The following is a 21131-nucleotide window of genomic DNA, read 5'->3' on the forward strand; positions in this document are numbered from 1 at the left end:
TTAAGTTGTGATTAATCGTGAGTTGACTCATGACCATGCGATTAATCGAGCTTAAATGTTTTAATCGTTTGACAGCCTTGTTTTGTTATTTTACAGATTTGACCCAGTGACGAATGATGATGAGCTGTAAATGCTGATTTGGTTACTTGGCTCCACCCCATCATCTTTTCTTCCCCCCTGTTCATTTCTGCTTCTCTGTCCTCCACTTCATTCCACTAAGTAAAGCCATGTCTAAAGAAGTGGACACCGGTTCCACCAACTCCATGCGTCTGAAGCAGGAGATCTCGCTGTTACATGGAGTCTGCCTAATTGTGGGTAACATGATCGGCTCGGGTATTTTTGTTTCGCCGAAGGGTGTGCTGCAGTACACAGGCTCCTTCGGTTTCTCACTGGTGGTGTGGGCTATCGGGGGCATCTTCTCTGTGTTTGGTGCCCTCTGTTACGCAGAACTCGGCACCACGATCCGGAAGTCGGGTGCCAGCTATGCCTACATCCTGGAGGCTTTTGGTGGCCTTCTGGCGTTTATTCGTCTGTGGACTTCACTGATGATCGTGGAGCCGGCATGCCAGGCGGTCATCGCTCTTACTTTCTCCAACTATCTGGTGCAGCCTTTTTACCCGACATGCCCGGCTCCGTATGATGGCGTGCGTCTCATCGCAGCTCTCATCATTGGTGAGTTTTTCTTCTTTTTTTTTTCACTTGAAGAACAAAAGAATGATTCACACTATTGAACTCTGTTCCTGGGAAACTCCTTGATGTCTCAGTATGTAAATGTTTCGGGCTTAAGATTAATTGTGTGATGCAGAAGGAAAAAGTGTGTCTATATCGGATATTACGGGAAAAAAAGAAACATCACAAATACAAACTGAAATGTAAAAGTCCTGCCACTTTTGTGTGTGTGTGTGTGTGTGTGTGGGTGTGTGTGTGTGTGGGTGTGTTCATAACATTGTAATTTTTGTTTTTAATAATATTTTATCAAGTCACAGAAGATTTTAGTTCTTATATTGCATTTTTGCTTTTGTTTATTTTTTTTTAATAAAGGTGTATTAAAAGAGAAATAACCTTATGAGATTGTGTCAAAGTACAATTTGTATCAGGGGTTTATTTATAAGTTGTCTGTGTGTGTTGAGGTTTTTCTCTTTGTGTGTGTTTGAGATGTTTGTGTATGCTGATGTATTTATCTAAGGTGTTTCAATGTTTGTGTGAGGGGTTCGAGTTATTTCTCTGTAAGGAATTCTCTGTGTGTGTGTGCATGCGTGCGTGTGTGTGAGGTGTTTTTCGCAGGCTTTTTTTGGCATATGTTTGTGTTTGAAATGTTTCTACTTGTTTGAGGTGTTTCTCTCAGGTGTTTGTGTGTTTGGTGATCTAGGGCTGATTGAAGTGTTTGTGCGTTTGATGTGTTAAGGGGTTTCTCTGTGGTTCGTGGTGTTTTTTTTAAGGTATTTTCCTCTCAGGGTTTTCTCTGTGTGTTTGTGTTGATCTGGGGCGTATGTGTGTTTTTCTGTGTGCATAGGGTGTTTGCTTGTGTATTTGAGGACTTTCAATTAGTTGTCCTTAAAGTATTTCCTCTTTTTGTCTGAGGTGTTTGGTGCATTATTGTAGAAAGCAGGGTATTCAAACATATATCATTTATTCTCTTCGGGGTTTTGGCAATCAGTTGTCAGTTTAATCTTCAACAGACTTTTTAAGAGACCTTCTGATCTCATTACAGACAAGTCAAGACCTGAGTTTGCTTGTGTGCGTGTTCTGATTTCTCCATGTCTCATACAGGCAGAAAGGCTTTATAAAAAATCTAGTGCACATTAGAAGAATCAAGGTATTAATACTGAAAATTAATGCATGCTTCGTTCACAGTGATTAAGAACAACCTTAAAAAAAAAAAACTCTGGAATGTGGAGCTTCCAGTTGGCAGAGGTGTCGCACCAGAGCAGTGACAGTTTGTAATTAAATTCCTGTGTTTGGGTTACCACGTATAAGTCCATTAATGTTGACCTTTATAACAGAGCTAATGTCAAACACTAAAGACAAGAGAGAGTAATACTTTACTTTACACAAGACGATACTTTACATTGTAAATCTGATGTCCACATGTAATCTAATCTAACATTCAAGTCATTACCATGGCAACGTCACCAAGAGATACACCTGTAACTTTACATAGTTTACATAGTCTTGCATGATGGTGTGTGCAATAAATTCCTCACCACTTTTGTTGTGCAGTTATAGATTTTTCATTTGCTCAGGCATAAACAAACGCTCTCCCAAACGCAATAAAGTGGAGATAAACTCTGATGTCTCGATTGGTGGTCATAATGTGGTCATGAAATACACAGGCGGATGCAAGTGCAGTAAACAGGGTTTCTGCAGAGTCTCAAGTCTTAAAATGTAGTCTTAAATTCAATGTTCTAGGTCTTTAATAATTTGAAACAGGTTTTGATTTTCCCTTCATTGAAATTGTAATTTAGAATGTTTTGTTAGTTTCTGTGGTATTGTAGTTCTTTTATTCGCTAGTCTAAATATATTTTGGTGTGTCTACAAATGAGACCAGCATGCAGCAGCAAATCAGCTTTCTGTTATTGGCACAAATCTCTCTTGGATTGTACCACAGACGTAAAAGGGATTTTATTTTTCAGCTATGGAAAGTGTAAGTTTACCTATACTTGGCTTTAAAAAAATTATTTGGAACTCGGTTAAGGCCATTTCCTTACAAAGTTTTTTGATGTTATAAGTGTATAAAATGTCATTCTTAATCGCCTTAAAAAGGTATTAAAATTTCTTAAATATGACTTGGTGAAACCTGCATTAACCCTGGTAAAAATAGAAAGTCTTTATTAATCTAAAGCAATAAGAATTTGTGTGATATGCAAACAAAATCCTAGAGGGGAAACGGGTACAGAATCACTTGGAAGTCTGCCACAAGATACACTATATCAGTGGTCCCCAAGCTTTTTTGCGCCATGGACCAGTTTAATGTCAGACAATATTTTCACGGACCGGCCTTTAAGGTGTGGCGGATAAATACAACAAAATAAAATGAAACGACCGGCAGAAAAACTGGTATTTTCTAAATATAATAATAAATGTTCATTTTGCTCACTTGGGGGTTTGAATTTAGCGGTAATGTATTATGTGTCAGCTGCCGGAGCCCCTTTAAGAAGGTAGCGGATGGAGGTAAGACGTGACCGGGAATCATGACGCATCAAGAGTGAGTCATAGACAGATGTGGTGGAGAGAATCTGGTCATTTTCAAAAATAAAACATCATTCAGAATCAGATAATAAATAAATCTATTCTTTCTGTGCGGCCCGGTACCAATTGACCCACGGACCGGTGCTGTTCCGTGGCCCAGGGATGTTGGGGACCACTGCACTATATGAACAAACGTATTGGGGCACCTGACATTTCCACTCGTATGTGGTTCTTCCCCAAACTGTTACCACAAAGATGGAAGCTTACATTCGTCACATTGAACTAGGAGACCCAACATGACAATTTCCCTGTTCACAAAGCCATCTCCATCAAGCTGTGGTTTACATGGGTTGATCTTGTATGGCCTGCTCTGACCACAACCGTATTAAATGCCTTTTGGATGAATGTGAACACTGACTGCACCCCAGGCCTCCTCACCTCACCTACATCAGTACCTGACTTTACTAACACCCTTGTGGCTGAATTAAATCTCACAAATCTCCACAAGCACACGCCAAAATCTAGAGTAAGATCTTCCCAGAAGAGTGAAGGTTTTTATAATAGTAAATTCGGACTAAATGTGGAACAGTGTCTTCAAAAATCACATGAATCTTATGCTCAGGTTTCCACAAACTTTTGTCCATATAGCGCATCAAACATGAAATATAAGGTTCTGTATGACAAAAGAACAGGTCACTATGAGCATTACCTTCAACAGTTTTGTGACCGATCTTTAAAGGATGTGGGTGTGTGGGTGTGTGGGTGTGTGTGTGTGTGTGTGTGTGTGTGTGTGTGTGTGTTTAGAGTTCACAGGGGTCATTTTTAAAGGGTGTGATGATTGCTACGAATTGAAATTCCCAGATGGCTGAAATCTGACAAGTTTTTGAAAAGAGAGGTCAGGCAGCAGAAGCCACCACATAGAATCATGTCAAGATTCAATTCTTTTCATGAATCAGTTTTTTTTTTGTGTCTTAAGATACTTGTTAGCCATGACGCAACTAAGTAGCATAAGGAAAATTATAATGTAATCCACTCTACTTCCATTTTTGGTCTGTTTAGCCTGCTTCTTGTTTTAAAAAATAAAATAAAAATCAAGATAACACTTTTAGATAAAAGTTTGAACAGAACTGGGTAAAATATACTTATAAATATATATGCTGTATGTATGTAGATGACAGTGTTTAGAAAGTGTGGCATGATGTGTAGTAATGCTGATTAAAAAAAAGGAAACCCTTTAGGGGTGAAATAAGTTTTTACAGATTTTACATCTTATCTTGAGTCACTCAGGGATTTCCCTTTGGTTGTTCATGATCAAGAATGAAAGTTTGTTTGTTGTGGTATCTGCTTACAGTCTGAATAAGAACAAAAGTCCAGCATTCCTTCCCAGGTATCACACGTTCTTAAATTGTACATCTTTGTTTCATAATTGTTTCACGTCATGACTAACAGCCATTTGATGTTTAATTATGTTTTTCTGTAGAAGTGCAAATATATTTGAACTTCTAGCACCAGTGCTACCTGCTTTAATCCTTCAGCTAGAGCTTGGCTGTTCATGCTAATATGCTTGTAGATGCAAATATGCACCCTCAGCCTCATTAACTCCTTTCCTCGCTCCCCAGCCTCATTAGCCCCCCTCGATAGAGACTATCAGCAGTCAGTAGCTTATAATGACAAATCTAAACATTTTTTCTATTTAAATGACTGAAATGAATGAATATCGTTATATTCCATATATTTTCTCACAAAGCTTTGGGTACATACAACTATAAAGTCCTCTGACACACAAACATGAAAGGACTTTCATATTGAAAATGCATGTTATGTCGTTCTAAATTTTCTTGGTATTTAAATATTGAAGAAGAAAAAAAAATTAAGTCGTTGTACAGCAAGAAGAGAATCTGGAATCTATAGATTCTTAAAGTTTATTCGGTCCTATTAGAGAACATGATTCAAATGTTTATTGCATATAAGCTATTATGACCTGTGACCCCTGCATTAACATTAGAGTGCAACAACAAGAGGTACTTAAGAATCAGCGATTTGTCCAGCATCTATAAATATGTAATTATTTTATTAAGTAAAGGATATGAGCACAACCCACCAAAAAAACGGTGCTTAATAAAAAAAAATAAATAAATAAATAAAAAGACATTCCGATATTAGGTCACGACAGCAATACTGTATTGTATTCAGTATTTAGTTTGATTCACCGTGTTTTCTTACTGTCTCTCTTTCTTTCTTTTTTTTAATGATCTGTTCCGGTAATGAAATCAGTTTTCCCTGCAATTTCTCTGCCCGCTTTAGAACAGAAGTCGCAAAACGTTTTCTGCGTCTCATGATCAAACCTCAGCCATGAAAACTCTCGTTCTCCCTTTCTCCAACGCTGGCACAACTGTAGCCTGCTTTTTTACTGACAGGTGTGTCATCAGCGGAAGAGTTGGACAAAGATAGAGACTGTTTGTTTGAAAAAAGTCTGAAAAGTTTAGACGTTTTTTCTGATGTGGAAAAGTGAGTTTCGCTTTAACTGTCCGGTTATTTTGGTTCTACTTTAACTAAAGCTTAGGCGGCGGATGCGTCTCCATTTATTACGTCAACAAATTATGCGATAGGCCATTCCTTACAGAACACGCACATAAAAAAAACATGCAGATTATTCCGTCATATCGCAGGTGGCGCACAATTACTTCACAATTTATTATTTTTGGCGACCATTTTAGTCGCAGTCTGGAGCCTTGGGACATCTGACCATAAGATTTTTATTTATTTTTTGCACACCTCGTTCCCTGTTCAGTACCTATTCTCTGTTATCCTCTACTCTTCTAGAATGATGTTTCACTAGATTTTGGAGTGTGGAGATTTGTGCTCATTTAGCCACTAGAGCGTAATAACATCAGGTTCTGATGTAGGTGAGGTGAGGAGGCCTGGGGTGCAGGCTGTGTTCCAATTTCTGCCAAAAGTTTTCAATAGGGTTGAGGTTAAACTCTAAAGCAGGCCACTCAATATCTTCCACTCCAACCAATGTAAACCACATTAATATATACTGGACAAATGAGTAAGAAACGAGATTCATGCAATAACCTTGCCTTTTATTGACTTTGTTTGGAAAAGCTTATTATTAGTATGTTTTGCTGATTTATTTATTGCCCTCCTTTTTTGCAGGTCTGTTGACCTTTGTGAACTGTATGAAGGTAAAGTGGGGGGCCATCCTGCAGGTCATCTCTACTGTTGCAAAAGTGCTGGCTCTCATCGTCATCATCATTGCTGGTTTGGTCGTCCTTGGCCAAGGTAGTTTAAAATTCCCAAAAAAATTTTCTCCTGTTGTTTTTGCTTTGGAAATGTATGTTTAAATATACTCATACTGTTGTTGGTAATGTGTTCCCTTGTTATGTTTAAAGAGGAACATGTAACGCTAAACTAGTTCCAGTTTTCCAAAAATACGTTTACAGCTGGTGTATTGGGTTACAGGTAAAACAGAGAACTTTCAAGACTCATTTAAGGACTCTAAACTGAATCCTGGTGACATGGCCTTGGCCCTGTATGCTGCTCTGTATTCCTACTCTGGCTGGGACACCCTGAACTTTATTACTGAGGAGATCAAAAACCCAGAGAGGTCAGAACAGTCATGAGCACTGAATAGTAAAGGATGAAACGTTTTTGTTTACACTTGTGACAAATTTCTTTTTGTATTGTACTTGACTAGAAACCTGCCACTGTCTATAGCCATCTCTATGCCCATCGTCACGGTTATCTACCTCCTGACCAACGTGGCCTATTACGCAGTCTTAAATGCAGAGACTGTGCTACACAGTGAAGCCGTGGCCGTGGTGAGTCTGGTTTCTGCATTTTATAAACATCTCTGCTACGGACAGGTTTAGTTTATTACCATAGTAATCAATTCACGATTTTATTCAGTGCAAAGATATAAAGGATTACTCTAGTGTACAGTCTTCTTCATATGTAGTGTACATGCAATTATTATAGACAGAGATTTTCTTTCAATGAGGATTACAATTTTCTATAAAGTAATATATTTTTTTTGCAAACAGTACAGTTACCTATACATATTCTGAGATCCCCCCCCACACACACACACACACACACACACACACAGAGTCATGGACAAACTAGAGTAATTAAACAAAAATTCCTGGTTTATCTTCAGTACTGCTTTAACCTGGCTGTAGGGGATCCAGACCCTCTCTCAGGTTTCGGACATTACATCCATCATCAATTAAATACTGAATTGCTGGCTCACAGAGTCCCCAGTTTAATCCTGAGCTGAGGTAACTGTTTGTTCTGAGTTTAGCTTGTTCTCCTAATGCTCTCTTTGTGCTAATTTCTGCTGGGTTCTTTGGTTTCCTCCTACTTCCTTAAAGAAATGCAAGTGAGAATTAGTTATGCTTAATTGTCCGTATGGTGTGTGTGTGTGTGTGTGTGTGTGTGTGTGTGTGTGTGTGTGTGTGTGTGTGAGTGTGAGTGTGTGTGTGTGTGTGAGTGTGTGTGTGAGTGTGTGTGTGTGTGAGTGTGTGTGAGAGTCATAAAAAGACAATATTGTCCCACCTTGTACACAGTGTTCCAGGGATAAACCGGTTAACCGCATTTACTTATAATGAATGGATGGATTTGGGTAAGTTTTTTTTGGAAGGTGGATGGAAACTAGAGACCATAGAGGAACTCCACACAAAGCTTAACTCTCCATGATGAAGATTCAGAAAGAAAATACTGTACAAAACCCGAACTCATAATCGATTTGAGTACCCTGATTGTGGTGGAAACCCAATACTGCACAAATGTGCCTTTTATTAAGCTTATATTTTTCAAAAAAAGATTTTAACAAATAACTGTGATCTTTATATATGCATATTGTTTTGCAGTCTCCGATTTCTCCGGCACAGATGCATTTAGATAGAGACTGGCTTGAAAAAACCTCAGCAGAAGACACTCCTTGTCATTTAAGTTCATGGTTCCAGAAAGTCACAAAGCAGCTCCTAAATGCCAGTATCTGATCAGGGTAATTTGGATCATACAATTTCCATCTGCTGTTCCCCTGATCCAGTTAGGTAGAGGAAGCCTCACGCAGCAGACTCTCTAGAGATTCTGCAGTATTATTCCACAACAGGAGATGAGCTACTCTGTTGCCTGGTAATGACTGTGTGGCACAGAACTGAGGGCGATTAGTCATCATTTTATATATAAAAAATATTTGTGTGTGTGTAAAATAAATCTTTTGTGAAATAATTAAATGTTAAAGCATCAAAATTTATAAGAGCTAATCATGTTCTAATATGCAAATGCATCTGATGGGGGGTAGGACAGCGTAGGAGATCTTTTCATTTTACCTTTATTTTGTTTTTGGTTACATTACTGTAGAGCAACCAGATTCTAATTCAATATAAAAACATGTTTTTTTTTTTAAGGGATTTCAGGTCAATTGTTGTTTGGTGTGAAAATCTTTTTGTTTGTGTGCAGACGTTTGCTGATAGTGTTCTTGGCTATGCACGCTGGCTGATCCCTCTGTCCGTAGCCATCTCCTGCTATGGCGGTCTCAATTCCTCCATCATTGCTGCCTCTAGGTCAGTTCTTTCTCCAGCAGTTATACAAAGCCTCCATGACCATACTGTAGTTGTTCTACATGGATTCAGTAATAGAAAAATTGATATGGCATTAAAAAAAAAGTGCAAGCTGAAATCCTCGTAAATTTCCTAAAATTGGATAACTATAATGATTTCTTTGTTGTCTTAGGAAATATAATGGATTTGGTTTCTGAGTTTAGGTGATCAGTTTGTTTGGTGCGTAGTTGTGTGACATTTCTACAACTGGGTGTGACTTCAAGTGCATTCCTCCGGATTTTTGTTTCCCTTCAGGTTGTTCTTCGTCGGATCTCGAGAGGGTCATTTGCCCAACGTTCTGTCCATGATCCACGTGAAACGTTACACACCAATCCCAGCCTTACTGTTCAACGTGAGTACCTGATTTTAGATTTTATACATTTTTTATTTAAAAAAGAATAAATATCCACAAGCAGCCACATTCTTTAACCCAGAGCTGCATTCTTTTTAGGGTGGAATGAGCTTGCTTTACCTGTTTGTTCGAGATGTGTTCCAGCTGATTAATTATTTCAGCTTTAATTACTGGCTGTTCATTGGCTTGTCTATTGCCAGTCAGATCTTCCTGCGCATAAAGGCTCCTGAAATGCCTCGTCCTGTAAAGGTAAATTTTATCACTGTCACCTGGATTTGTATTTAATAGACCTTTTACCAACTGTGTGTGTGTTTGTGTGTTTGTGTGTTTGTGTGTTTGTGTGTTTGTGTGTGTGTGTGTGTGTGTGTGTGTGTGTGTGTGTGTGTGTGTGTGTGTGTGTGTGTGTAGCTCAGCCTGTTCTTCCCTATAGTGTACTGCTTGTGTACTGTGTTTCTTGTGGTGGTACCGCTCTACAGTGACACCATAAACTCTCTGGTGGGCATTGCGGTGGCTCTCTCCGGTGCTCCAATCTACTACCTCTTCGTGTACCTGCCTGCCAGCTCCAGACCTGCCTTCTTGGGCAGAATATTCGGTAAGTTTGCACCAAGGTTGGGCAGGACGAATTTCAGTATGACACTATTGTGCCTATTGTCACATATCCTAAGGCTTTTTTTTCCACATTACATTGTTTAGCCAGGTCCTAGCTTTGCAGCTTATTAAAGATGAGTGAAAAGCACATCGTCAGTAATCATGTTGTTCTATTCAGACTTCTTTTTGAAATATAATGTGAATTCAGTGTATTTATAATACTGACTTTTATAACACCAAGCTTTTCTCACGCAAGACGTTGTTCCCAGGTCCTGTGAATGGGCTATGTCCTTACTGTGCTGATATAGAGTTTTACATAGACCAGTAATACATATTTTAATAGAGCAGAATTTGTGACTAAAATTAAAATTAAGCAGAAAATGTGTGAGACAAATAATCCTGTGACCACCAAGTCTGCTCTAATTACATGGCAGCTATAACATTTATTTATTTTTAAATAAAATTAGATTACTTTTAATCAGAGTAATAATGAATCCCAGCAACCCTATATTTTAAACACATCTTTCTCTCCCCTTACAGATAAGTTCTCGCTGTTCACCCAGAAGTTGTGTTTTTGCTGTGTAGCCCATCCGGGCCTTGACCTCGACAATCCACCTGAAGAGGGCAAATCGAAATAACCATCAACTGAAGATTCTTTCTCTTCATGGATCCAGGATTTGGTGAAACTTATTTACTTACCAGAATTTCTGTTTAAATCTTTAAAAAAAAAAATTGTGTTTTTAAATTTGCTTTTTTTAATTGTATTTAATATATATTTTTTACATATTTTGCTTATATAATGCAAGTTGGATTTTGTTGACTGGTCAGAACTATTTTGCCAGCAAAAGCGGGACCAACACAATATCAGGCAGGTGGTCATAAAGTTATGCCTGATCAATGTCTGTGTGTGTATGTATACATTTGTGTGCGTGGGCTGTGTAGGATTTTTAGTGTTTATGGCCTTTGCGACCCTGAACCCTGAATGGAGAAAGACTTAAAAATTACTTCGCTGTGTTTGTCATATTATAGTATGGAAGGATATTCCGGACAACATTCCGGACAACATTGCAAATCTTACATTTCCGTTTGCATTTCTGCTTTAGCGAAGGCACAGTGACTGTCAAGTTTCAAATGGAAAAGCAAAGTCCGCTTGCGACTGTATTTCCCGTGTCTTACAAGTTATGGACGTCATATTTTAATTGCAATATTATTCATTTAAACAGCAATTTACCCTTCGCAAAGAGCTTGATTAACAGGGGTTCTTGACATGGCGGCATGGCTTGTCGGAAATGGCAACAGTAACTAAGGAGGGCGGGTTTTTGCGAAGGGTCAGTTGCTTTTACATTTATGAAAACTGAATTTAAATTAATTCAATTAGAGAATAAACTGTCATCAACTATTAGTGGCATTTCCCCTGTTGGCCGTCGACTGCGAGTGTCGTCCCTTCCCAATGCAAAGACGCACAATATATAATCCCCACTCCTGGCACTTGATTGACAGCTTTCAGTGCAGGGCACCGGAAATGCGAATACAAAATGAATTGCGATGCCATTTGAGTTTTGGCAGGTTGCATACACGACACAGAGAAATAGAAAAAGCAAACGTGGTAATTAATATAGCTGTTTAAATATGACGTGGTCATAACTCGTAAGACACGTGGAATACAGTTGCAAATGGATTGGGCTTTTCCATTTGAAATCTGGCGGTCACTGTGCGTTCGCGGAAGATTTGCAATAGCGTTTGGATTATATCACAATGTAAGCACAATACAGTTTGCAATACCTTTTGAATGTTGTCCAAAATATCATTCCATATTATAAGTGCAGTTAGACCAAATAAATGAAATGTGCTCATCAGGAAAAAACAAACAAACAGTTAACTGAAACAGAAAGGACACAAAATATGAAATCGTCATTTTCTTCTTGCATCACTTTACGTAGGTAAACTTTGCACCGTGTGTCCCCGAGCCTTGGGCTTTTGAGCTAATAGAAAGCAAGAGGAAGAACTGATGTCTCTCTGTTCAGTAAAAAAAAAAAAAAAGAAAGCTGCTTATTATTAAGTAGCACGTACATCAGCATTACTGTGTGTTGTGTGTGCACATAGTTACTTGGCAGACAAGGAAAAATGAATAGCTTTCGTCAATAGTCGAGTGACATTGGATTAATTTTATTTGTCTGTCTATGCATTTCTTGTTGATAATGTTGGTTTATGTATTTGTGTATGTTTGTGTGTGTAAATATTTTAGTAACGGTTAGCAGTTAGTGCAGTCTTTGATTTGATGCGTGCTAGCCGAAGGTAAACACTGGCGCAGGTAAATGAAGGATTATATGATCAATAGCCAGTTGGATTGGGTGCCTTTTCCCCCTTACACTGAGTTATATATTCACCAAGTACATTGATGTTTGTATGTTTTAGGATTATTATTAACTGCAATCTATTTCCATAGGAAAGAGTAGTCCGATCAGTCCTTTTGTTTACATCAGAACCATTTATTTTGTATATTCAAGCAGTTTCCTGCTATATGAGTCTTTGGGAAAGGTACAGTAACAGTGTCTTATAGGTCGCAAGAGTTCTCTTCTGAGAAGGGAGCCGATCTGAGGCAATATTGCACTTCACAATTCGCATCTTATTGTCACCCGATTTATGGCAGAAGGACCTGTTATTATTTCTGTCAGCGCTGGATTTCAGGACACAGCACTCTAATCTCAGGCTAAATCAAAAGCTGTTTTGTTCACACTCGAATCTTTTATACTTAGCCAAAGCCCAAGATTAAGGGGTCTGTCTCAACAGAACAGGTTTCATTGCAGCACATCTAGTTCAGGTTATAATAGGATTCAGGATCATGTGATTATCAAAAGCTGAGTGTGTTGATTCTTCATCCTTAGTGTTGTATGGTTTGTTTTTTGTATTTTTTTTTTAGCACCTTACACACTTGAACCAAAAACGTTTTCATTAAATTACTGTTTTGTATTTTGCCCAAATTGTTCTCAGCACAGCTCTCTGTAAACCAGCAAGTTTTATTAAACACTTCAGGCATATGTCATTGAAAGACATTTTTGGAGAGGTTCTGTTTTACCACCCAGACACTGTATAATCATAACATGTACCTTATTCATATATGAAATGTATGTGTCATTGATTCATGTGTGTGTGTATTCTCTCCATAAATTATACATTTCTGTGTGTTGTTTAAGGTAAATATGTCTCTGGATAACTTGCGCAAATCCAACGTTTTTGTAGAATAGAATGTGCGTGGGATTGATTCTCTCATTTTACCCAGTTTGCTGGTCTTCATAAGCATTTTGTATCTATGCATTCAGTTGTTGCCTCTGTGGGGTTTTTTTTTTTACCCCTTTTTTTATCCTGGATTTTTAAATACCAAATAAAACGGTGGTGTTTTAAAAAAAATTAAAAATGCGGCTTTTTACTTCATGCAGTAAAAAGGAACATCCACTAGAGGGTGCTTCTGCGCAACTAGAGGACTTTCTACACCTTAAGTTTGCTTCATAACTGTCATGGACTTTGGTCGGACTTTTATTTTTTTGTTTTTGTTTTCATTAAAAAAAATTGTTCTCTTGGATCTCTGAGCTCCATCTGAACAATCACTCCACTAAGATCTAGTTTTGAAAACATATAGACCGAAACACGTTTATGTGCTCGTGTGAACGTGTTTCTTTCTTTGTGATTAAATGGCATCATGTTACAGTCTGAGTGCGTGTCCATCTTCCTTCCTGGCCGTGAATAGGCGCTCCTCACTGGGCTGAGGCAGCCTGTGGTTCACTGATCCGCATGGGGAGTTTGTTTCCCCTGACTCATGCATAAAATATAGCGCTGAGGTAACACAAACAGACTCAAGGATACAAGAGACTGCAACCAGAGCCAGTCTCGGAGCAAAAAAGAATCACACTGAAGAAGCTTCTCCTTTTTTTCCACATCTTTAAAACAAGGACTTGCAGAATCCGCAGACAGTCCGGTTGTTCATGTAGTCATATGCTCTGCGTGAGAAAGTGGAGGCGTTAAGGACTACATTTAACTGAATGAGTTCCTGTGGATGGACGCTGGCGCGAGGCCATGGACCTGCCTCGACGGCTACGCTGGATCCACAACCGGCCCTGGAGGGCACGGGCCCATCGCAGGGAGTTCAACAGTGAGTGTGAGAGGGGAAAACTGCTCATAGAGCGTTATGATTATTTTTATTTTCTTCCTTTGTGCATTGTGACCACTGTTGCTGTAAATGTGCCATTATGCAAAAGTACTATTGTTCTCTGTATTTCAGGCCTTCAGTGGGCTACTTCCTGGATCATTGTGTGTGTGTGTGTGTGTGTGTGTGTGTGTGTGTGTGTGTGTGTGTGTGTGTGTGTGTGTGTGTAAAGGTTTTATCAGGACTCTCTATAATTATAGCTATATATAAGCTACCAGTGTGTGTATTCTAGGTTTACTGTGTGTTCTTTACACTGGAGTGACTCTTCTGCGTTGAGGTTGATATGGGATCAGGTGTTGCTCAGACGCTGACACTGGCTGTGTGCTGATTGGCAGGTTGATGTGATTGAAAGACTGTGTCTGTTCGACGTCTTTCTGGTTAGTCATAGCCAATCAGAGGACCTCGTTCGGTTTGGGTTTAATGCCAGAAATGTGTACCCACCGGAGCACACAGGAAATGAATCGGTGATGCACTGAGTGGTTGGAAACCTTTTTGAGGAAACGGTGTATGTAGACTTTTTAGTCACAGGACTAATCGAATATCTAATGGGTTGCAAATTAAATTGGAACACAATCATGGAAATGTCAAAATGCCCTTAAGGACATTCGGCAACAGGCTAGGCTTAATTGTTGTGAGTCAACTTGTCTTTAGTAGAGCACTTTTTCTGCATGCATCCAAAATAACGATTCCAGTGAAAATACTGATAAGGCTTCCCCCCTTTTCCATGACCATGCCCATCTTATCTGTTCCAGCTTCAATTGAATGAACTTTTTAAGTATAAGCAGCAGCTCTCTTCCTGTTGCGGGGGTGGAGCAAATTGGCCAGCTGGAAACATTGAAGCTTGAAATGTAAAAACTTTACAGAATAATAACTAGAACTGAAATTCATTGATTTGTCATGTCTGCTTTATCCTGGTTATGGTTGCAGTGCACTTACCGCCAGGAGATGTGAGATGGAATATACCAACACTCTTTCACCCCTAGGGGTAATTTACACTAACCACATGTTTCAGCAGGTGGGACTGTATGCACAAACTGGGGAGAAACCTGAGGACAGAAACTGAACCAGGGACAATGGACCCTTGAGACCGCCATACTCCTAATGCACCTCTATAATATGTTATTGAAATCGTTATATGATATGATTATTCTATTCAACTTGACCAGATCTTTCAGTAGATACAGCAGAAACGGTATGGTGAAAATGTCTTTCTGCAAATCGCTGAAGAACAATGCACTGCTGGTGTGTTGAAATCCTTATACTTTCTAACTTTGGTTCTAACAGTCAGCAAAATGAGAAAAGGGTGTGTATGGGGTATGTTTTATATCTTAGTGTATAACCACAAGGACTGGAATATCTTGTGGGGACATTTGTCTGAAACTGGACAACTGACAGGAAAATATAGTGCCCACATCCTTGTATGTGTCTTGTTTTGTCTGGCTTTATTCATGTTTTTTATTTGTTCAATTAACTCCTTCTGAGCTGGGTTTGTTCTCCCCCTACTTTTGCATTGATGATGAGGTTGTTATAAACTCATCTCCCACCCTGTGCTTATTCAGAGCCCTAATGGTTTCATGCAGAGCCGCCATGGAAGCGCAAAAAAGTGCGTGAAATGAATCAGCGGTGTATTAAGTTGGACACAAAATGCTAATTATGCCTTGGCACCGAAGAAGCTTTGCACTCGCATGTCAAACTGAATCGGAGTCTGTATTATTTTACAAGCCTCCCACTCGGTGATAAAATCCTGTTTTACATGTGACAGAAAAGATTTCACCAGAGCTGATCAGCTGAATTTAAAACACTCACTGCAAAGGCCCCCACAAACCCCTAAGCATGGCTAATTTGTTTTAGCTAAAAGAAAGTCTCTCTGTATAAGCGCTGATCAGAGAACGCTTACTCCGTATTGTCAGCCAAATAGCTCTAAAGCAAAACAGTTTGCTGATCATATGCTTTTCATTCCACAATCATGTGTTACATTTATGGCTATTTCAAAGCCAGTTGGAAAAAATTTATAATTGGCCAACATTAACACTGTTTACAATTTTTGTATTTGCTGAGGTTTTGTAACAGTTTTATATAATAAACCGCACGGTCTTTTCACACATTCACTTCATGGTTGATCCCATTAATTCTACATCTGCTGTACAGACACAAAGAACTTTTTCCCTTCTTTGATTCTTTGTGCATAAAGGAAGCATGAAGGTCTTCACACTGAATCCTACAACATCCGTAGAAAAATAATGGCCGAAGGACGAAGCAGCACACATGCTTGGGGACAAAATGTTCTTCATCTCTATGCTGGGTGGAAACTGGTTGTCTGCTTCACAGATGTAAGGGGGGAGAGCTTTCTTCTTTCTTTCCAGCAGAAAAAAAGGGTTTGTGAACTTGATTCTACCCTCCTAAAGTGAGTAAGGGATGATGCCAAATCTCCCAATCTGAACCTCCAACCTGGTACCCCCTTAAAAGTTTCTTTAATAAAGGCAGGACTATAAGAGCCCATGGTTTTCTTATTAGGAAGAAACCTTGAGAGGAACCAGACTCAAAAGGGGAACCCGTCCTCATTTGGGTGACATCAGGAGTGTGAGAACACTGGAGAGTGAGAACTAACATGAGCACTGGAATGTAAGATTATAAGTAATGTTCTTTCTACAGTCTTTTGCAGTCATTTGTGGTTATAAATCTAGGCACTACTAAGCAACGTATAAAATAGCTCCACATTTTTGACCATCACATCACAGACATATGTCAAAACTCCACACATGAAGTGGGATCCAATTGGCACTGGTAGGTCTCTGGGTGGTATGGGAACTTTGCGAGTTCGGCATGTATTTCTTTTAAGGTCCATAATCTTCATGAGGTGAATGATAACTTTTTTGCTGTCCAGTTCTCCAAGAAGGTGCCTGAGTCCACTCTAAAAGTGTGAACTGCTTATCTGGAGTCATTTATTTGACAAGAATAATTCCATAAGAGGCGGTATCAAAAAGTTTAGACTAAAGGTGCTTAATGGATAGAGATTAGATGTATTCCAGGGTTACATTCGGTGCTATTAAACCACCGAGACCTTAGGATGAAATACTTGCTGATGCGGAACGAATAAAAGACCTGCAGCTCTGTTTGCAATCCAGCGAAGCATCGAAGCAGGTTAAACTCTGTTTCTTGTCAGCTCACCCTGTAGTAAAGACTGACAGGGGAGGAAACGGTGCTATTCTTAGCTGGCAATGCGCCGTGCCTGTCTGCAATCAGTCATCAGCTCATTAGTGCTCCAATCAGTGCCTCGATCGTGTCGAGTCCTGAAACAGCAGGGAGGATGCAGCTGTCCACCCACAGACCTGGAGCTTGCGCCAGAGGTGCATGCGAGATCCGCTGTGTCAGGGAACTTCAGCATATCTAAAAGTTTGAGCATGGAAGGTTGCTGAATGTACTTTCATGCAACGTGCTGTATAATTATAAAGCAGTGCTGTAAACCTTTAATATTCCCACAGATGACCACTAGGTGGCTTCACTGCAGTTTTCATTCTCGAAGTGCTTCCAGTACCTGCCACATACGATTGAGATCAGTCTTTATCAGTATTGTATAGACTAAAAGCCTTGTTCACGTGTCATCCTGCTTAATTATAGCTTGAAAAAGACCAAATATGTAAAAATTCAGTACAGACTGTATAAACCAAATAAACAATTTAATGAATCAGTTCATTATTACACACTGATCAGGCATAACATTATGACCACCTGCCAAAACAGATCTGACCGACCCTTTAAGCATTCATTTCTTCAGCAATTTGAGCTACAATCTGTTGGCTCGGACCACAGGGGCCAGCCTTCGTACCCCACGTGCATCAATGAGCCTCGGCCGCCCACCACACATCAACTTTGAGGACAAAATGTTCACTTGCTGCTTTATATATCCCACCCACTAACAGGTGGAATGATGAAGAGATAGTGTTGTTCACTTCACTGGTCACCATGTTATAATGTCATAATGTTATGCCTGATTGTTGTAAATCTTTAATGAAAAGCAAATTCATTTACGAGCACTTGCAGTCAGTTTCGAGTATTTCAGTGTTTGGGGGAAAAATGTTTAGCAATGCCCGGTTGCACATGGTCAACTTCATGGAAATCGGAAGCGACAGGGCCAAGGCTTGTGCAATGCTTATTTAAATTTTTACAAATTTTCACACTTGCAGATGTGACACACCCTGTGGGAACTTTTGCAGATGAGGTGATAACATCTGAATTGTGGTCATACAGTGAAACTGGGTGTATTTTCAAATGTGATCATGAATATCCATTAATATCATATCACATGAATATTATAAAACTGAGCATATCTCGTATGCTCAGAATATTTTACTATTATCATGATGGTTTGTTTTGCATCTGGATTTCAACTTCTGATCGTTGTGATAAACAACAGTTTTAGAGGGAGACGATACAAAAATATTTCCTCCATGATCTCTATCTTTCCATCTTTCTCTATTCAACAGACTTTTCAGGCAAGAACATCTTCCCACTCCATGGCAACACGCCTCTCTCGTGCTAAAGCCGGACCATGAGCACAGCACAGGGGAAAGCAGAGAGTCGAAGTGTGCTGTGATTCACCCTCTCCTTCTCTCTCTCTCTCTCTCTCTCTCTCTCTCTCTCTCTCTCTCTCTCTCTCTCTCTCTCTCTCTCTCTCTCTCTCTCTCTCTCTCGCTCTCTACCCTGCCCACTGACTCATTCCAGTGTTCTTTGCCTTTCATTTCCCTTTACTATTCATCTTCTCCTGACAGCAAGAAATCAGAGAAAAAAAAACTGCTTTAGAAGTTTCCAAAATAAAGAACATCAGGGTTTTGTGTCAAAGCTGTAACATTGCGACAATTCTAACATTAAAACAAAGCCTCTATGACACTGTAACAGCTTCATGTCAGATATTCTGATGTGCTCACACTGACACTGAGCCTCAGTGGCCTCTGCTGGGGGAAAAAGAACGATTTCTTTTAAAACTGCAGATCTGCAGCACGCTGATTTTGATTGCTTGCTTCTAGCACAAGCAACACAGCAGTTTGCCATCTTTTTAAGACACATGCCAGCACAAATAGTGGCAAGTGACAATGAGTCAGTCAGTCAATAGATATCCTCGATGTTTACTTCATTATTAAAGGAACACTCAGGCTTGTTTTTTTCTTTCAAACTCGTCTTTATCCGTTTTGACTGCATGCATCGGGCAGTCAAAGGCTTTAACATGTTTTCCTGTAACAAAATAAAACCATAAAATTCATTTAATTGACTTGAAATTCAGAGCTGATGTTTAATTGGGAAATTGTTGGTTTCTTCCTCATGCCATCTCAGGGAGATTTTTCTTGCCACAGTCACCACTGGCTCACTCGTTCAGTGGTGGACGAAGTACACAAACCGTGTAGTCTAGTAAAAGTAGACCCCAGTAAAAGTAAAAATGTAAACTTTCACTTAAGTATAAGTACAAAAGTATTTGCCTTGGAATGCACTTAAGTATTCAAAGTATTATGATTTATTATGGCTATAATGTCTCTTATCATTTTTATCACAAGACACTCTGATTAATCAATTCAGTTTATGTGAAAAGACTAACTAATGTTACTCTCTCCATCTATTAATAGAACGATATTAATGAGTCATACATGTTTGATATCATTTACAATGATCATTAGCCGAAAACCGTCTTTTCAGCAAATCCGGTCTCAGGCGTTGTGGCAAGTTCGAGTCCGGAGTTTCTTCCATCGTTTATTCCTCACAAAATGTTCTGCTTGCTGTTGAACTGTATGTTGGTGATCAGTAGATGCACCAATCAGCAATCAAAACAAGTTCAAAATGGAGCACGGGCTGGACTCTGATTGGTGGCTTGTTTCGTGTTTGACCAGTTAACTTTTTATCCTCGTAAATAAAAAGGACCGACTGATTTTACTAAATGTAGTAGAGTAAAAAGTAAGATATTTGACTTGTAGTAGTGAAGTATACAATTGAATACAATTGAATTTAGTAATTACATGTTGGACTATATAGTAAATTCTTTATCTTTTCCAACACGAGAATACATTAAAAAGCAATTTGTTTATTTAACCATTCTTATAAGAATTGGGTTGGCTTCTTACTGGGGACACATTAAAGGAAAAACTGGTGGGATTGTCATGGTGGTTCTGTTAGATCTATGCTACAGTTCTTCTGACCCTTTATCTTTATACAGTGATGAACCATACTAGACATGGGACTGGTGTCTTTCATGATGAACTTGCACACAGGGCATGACGGCTCACTAAATAGGTTGATGGGACTAAAAATTATGTAAATAATAAGCTGTGGTCTACTATGTCCAAACTGGTCCAGCTTTGTTTGTTTAGTGGCTTGTGATCGCACATAGGATTTCTTTTCGGCTTCTCCGTTAGGGGTCGCCACAGCGGATCCTCCGCACGTTTGATTTGGCACATGTTTTACGCTGGATGCCCTTCCTAACACAACCCTCCCCAATTTATCCGGGCTTGGGACCGGCACTAAGAGTGGCTGGGGATGGTTCCCTGACCGGGAATCGAACCCGGGTCGCAGCGGTGGGAGCGCTGCATCTTAACCACTAGACTACCAGGGGACCTGCTTGTGATGGCACATAATGTAGGTTTTTCCATTAATATGTCACACATGTCGAATAAACTGTTAACCCATCCAGAGCTTCTTCTATTTAAATCTCAGAAATAACAAATTAAACAGATTAAGGTATATATTCCATTCTTGGAATAATCCTGAAGTAGTCCTTTAATGTTTTGTAAGCCTTTTTTTGCATCAGATGACTGCAAATGTGACTCATTCTACACTTTCTCCGCAAATAGAAAGTCGCAGGGCAAACGAGTCAGGGATTACTGAGAATTTGCGATAAGTCAACACTCATAATTAAACTCACTTTGAAAACAGAACGTGGCATTTAGTGGACAGTGTTTGAGCAGTCGGAGTCTCAGCAGACAGCAGTGAGCTGGCTCGAATTCTCTGTATCTGCTCGGAGAAAAGTCACAAGTGAGTCACGCCAGCCAGGACCTCCAGATAATGCCGACCGCCAGGAACAGCCTGCAGGACAGCATGGTGCAAAACAACACAGCAGCCTTAATCTAGCACTCATAAATCAAAATGAGAACAAGTGAAAAACTTGAAATAGCAATCTGATGGCAGTGTGTTCCAGAAAAAAAAAATTGGA

At 39.4% G+C, this 21131-nt stretch overlaps 2 protein-coding genes and 1 long non-coding RNA gene across 4 annotated transcripts in view; all 3 read left to right on the plus strand.

Annotated features, from left to right (window-relative positions):
- Window positions 1–225: 225 nt before the first annotated feature.
- On the plus strand, window positions 226–13441 carry LOC310716436 (Y+L amino acid transporter 2). Of its 2 annotated transcripts, XR_014530569.1 has the most exons (10): window positions 226–672; window positions 6349–6474; window positions 6655–6799; window positions 6890–7013; window positions 8659–8762; window positions 9054–9150; window positions 9250–9399; window positions 9559–9742; window positions 10279–10447; window positions 10567–13441. XR_014530569.1 is itself a non-coding variant. In XM_083523736.1 (9 exons), the coding sequence occupies exons 1-9, from the start codon at window positions 228–230 to the stop codon at window positions 10374–10376; spliced, it is 1473 nt and encodes a 490-aa protein (XP_083379862.1). In that variant the 5' UTR covers window positions 226–227; the 3' UTR covers window positions 10377–13441. The 2 variants fall into 2 exon arrangements, 1 of the variants encoding a protein (XP_083379862.1); XM_083523736.1 differs by having other exon boundaries at window positions 10279–13441.
- Window positions 13442–13570: 129 nt separating this feature from the next.
- ripor2 (RHO family interacting cell polarization regulator 2) overlaps window positions 13571–21131 on the plus strand; it is a 65475-nt gene continuing 57914 nt past the window's right edge. Inside the window, exon 1 of the mRNA XM_083523560.1 lies at window positions 13571–13885. Within this exon, the coding sequence (XP_083379686.1) occupies window positions 13810–13885 (76 nt within the window). The 5' untranslated portion in view covers window positions 13571–13809. The remainder of the gene's footprint in view (window positions 13886–21131) is intronic.
- On the plus strand, window positions 13892–15360 carry LOC310716584. Its single transcript, XR_014530638.1, has 2 exons — window positions 13892–14069; window positions 14112–15360. It is a non-coding gene; the product is annotated as an uncharacterized lncRNA (long non-coding RNA).

The sequence above is a fragment of the Silurus aristotelis genome (assembly GCF_946808225.1).
Source record: "Silurus aristotelis genome assembly, chromosome: 21".
Lineage (NCBI taxonomy): Eukaryota > Metazoa > Chordata > Actinopteri > Siluriformes > Siluridae > Silurus > Silurus aristotelis.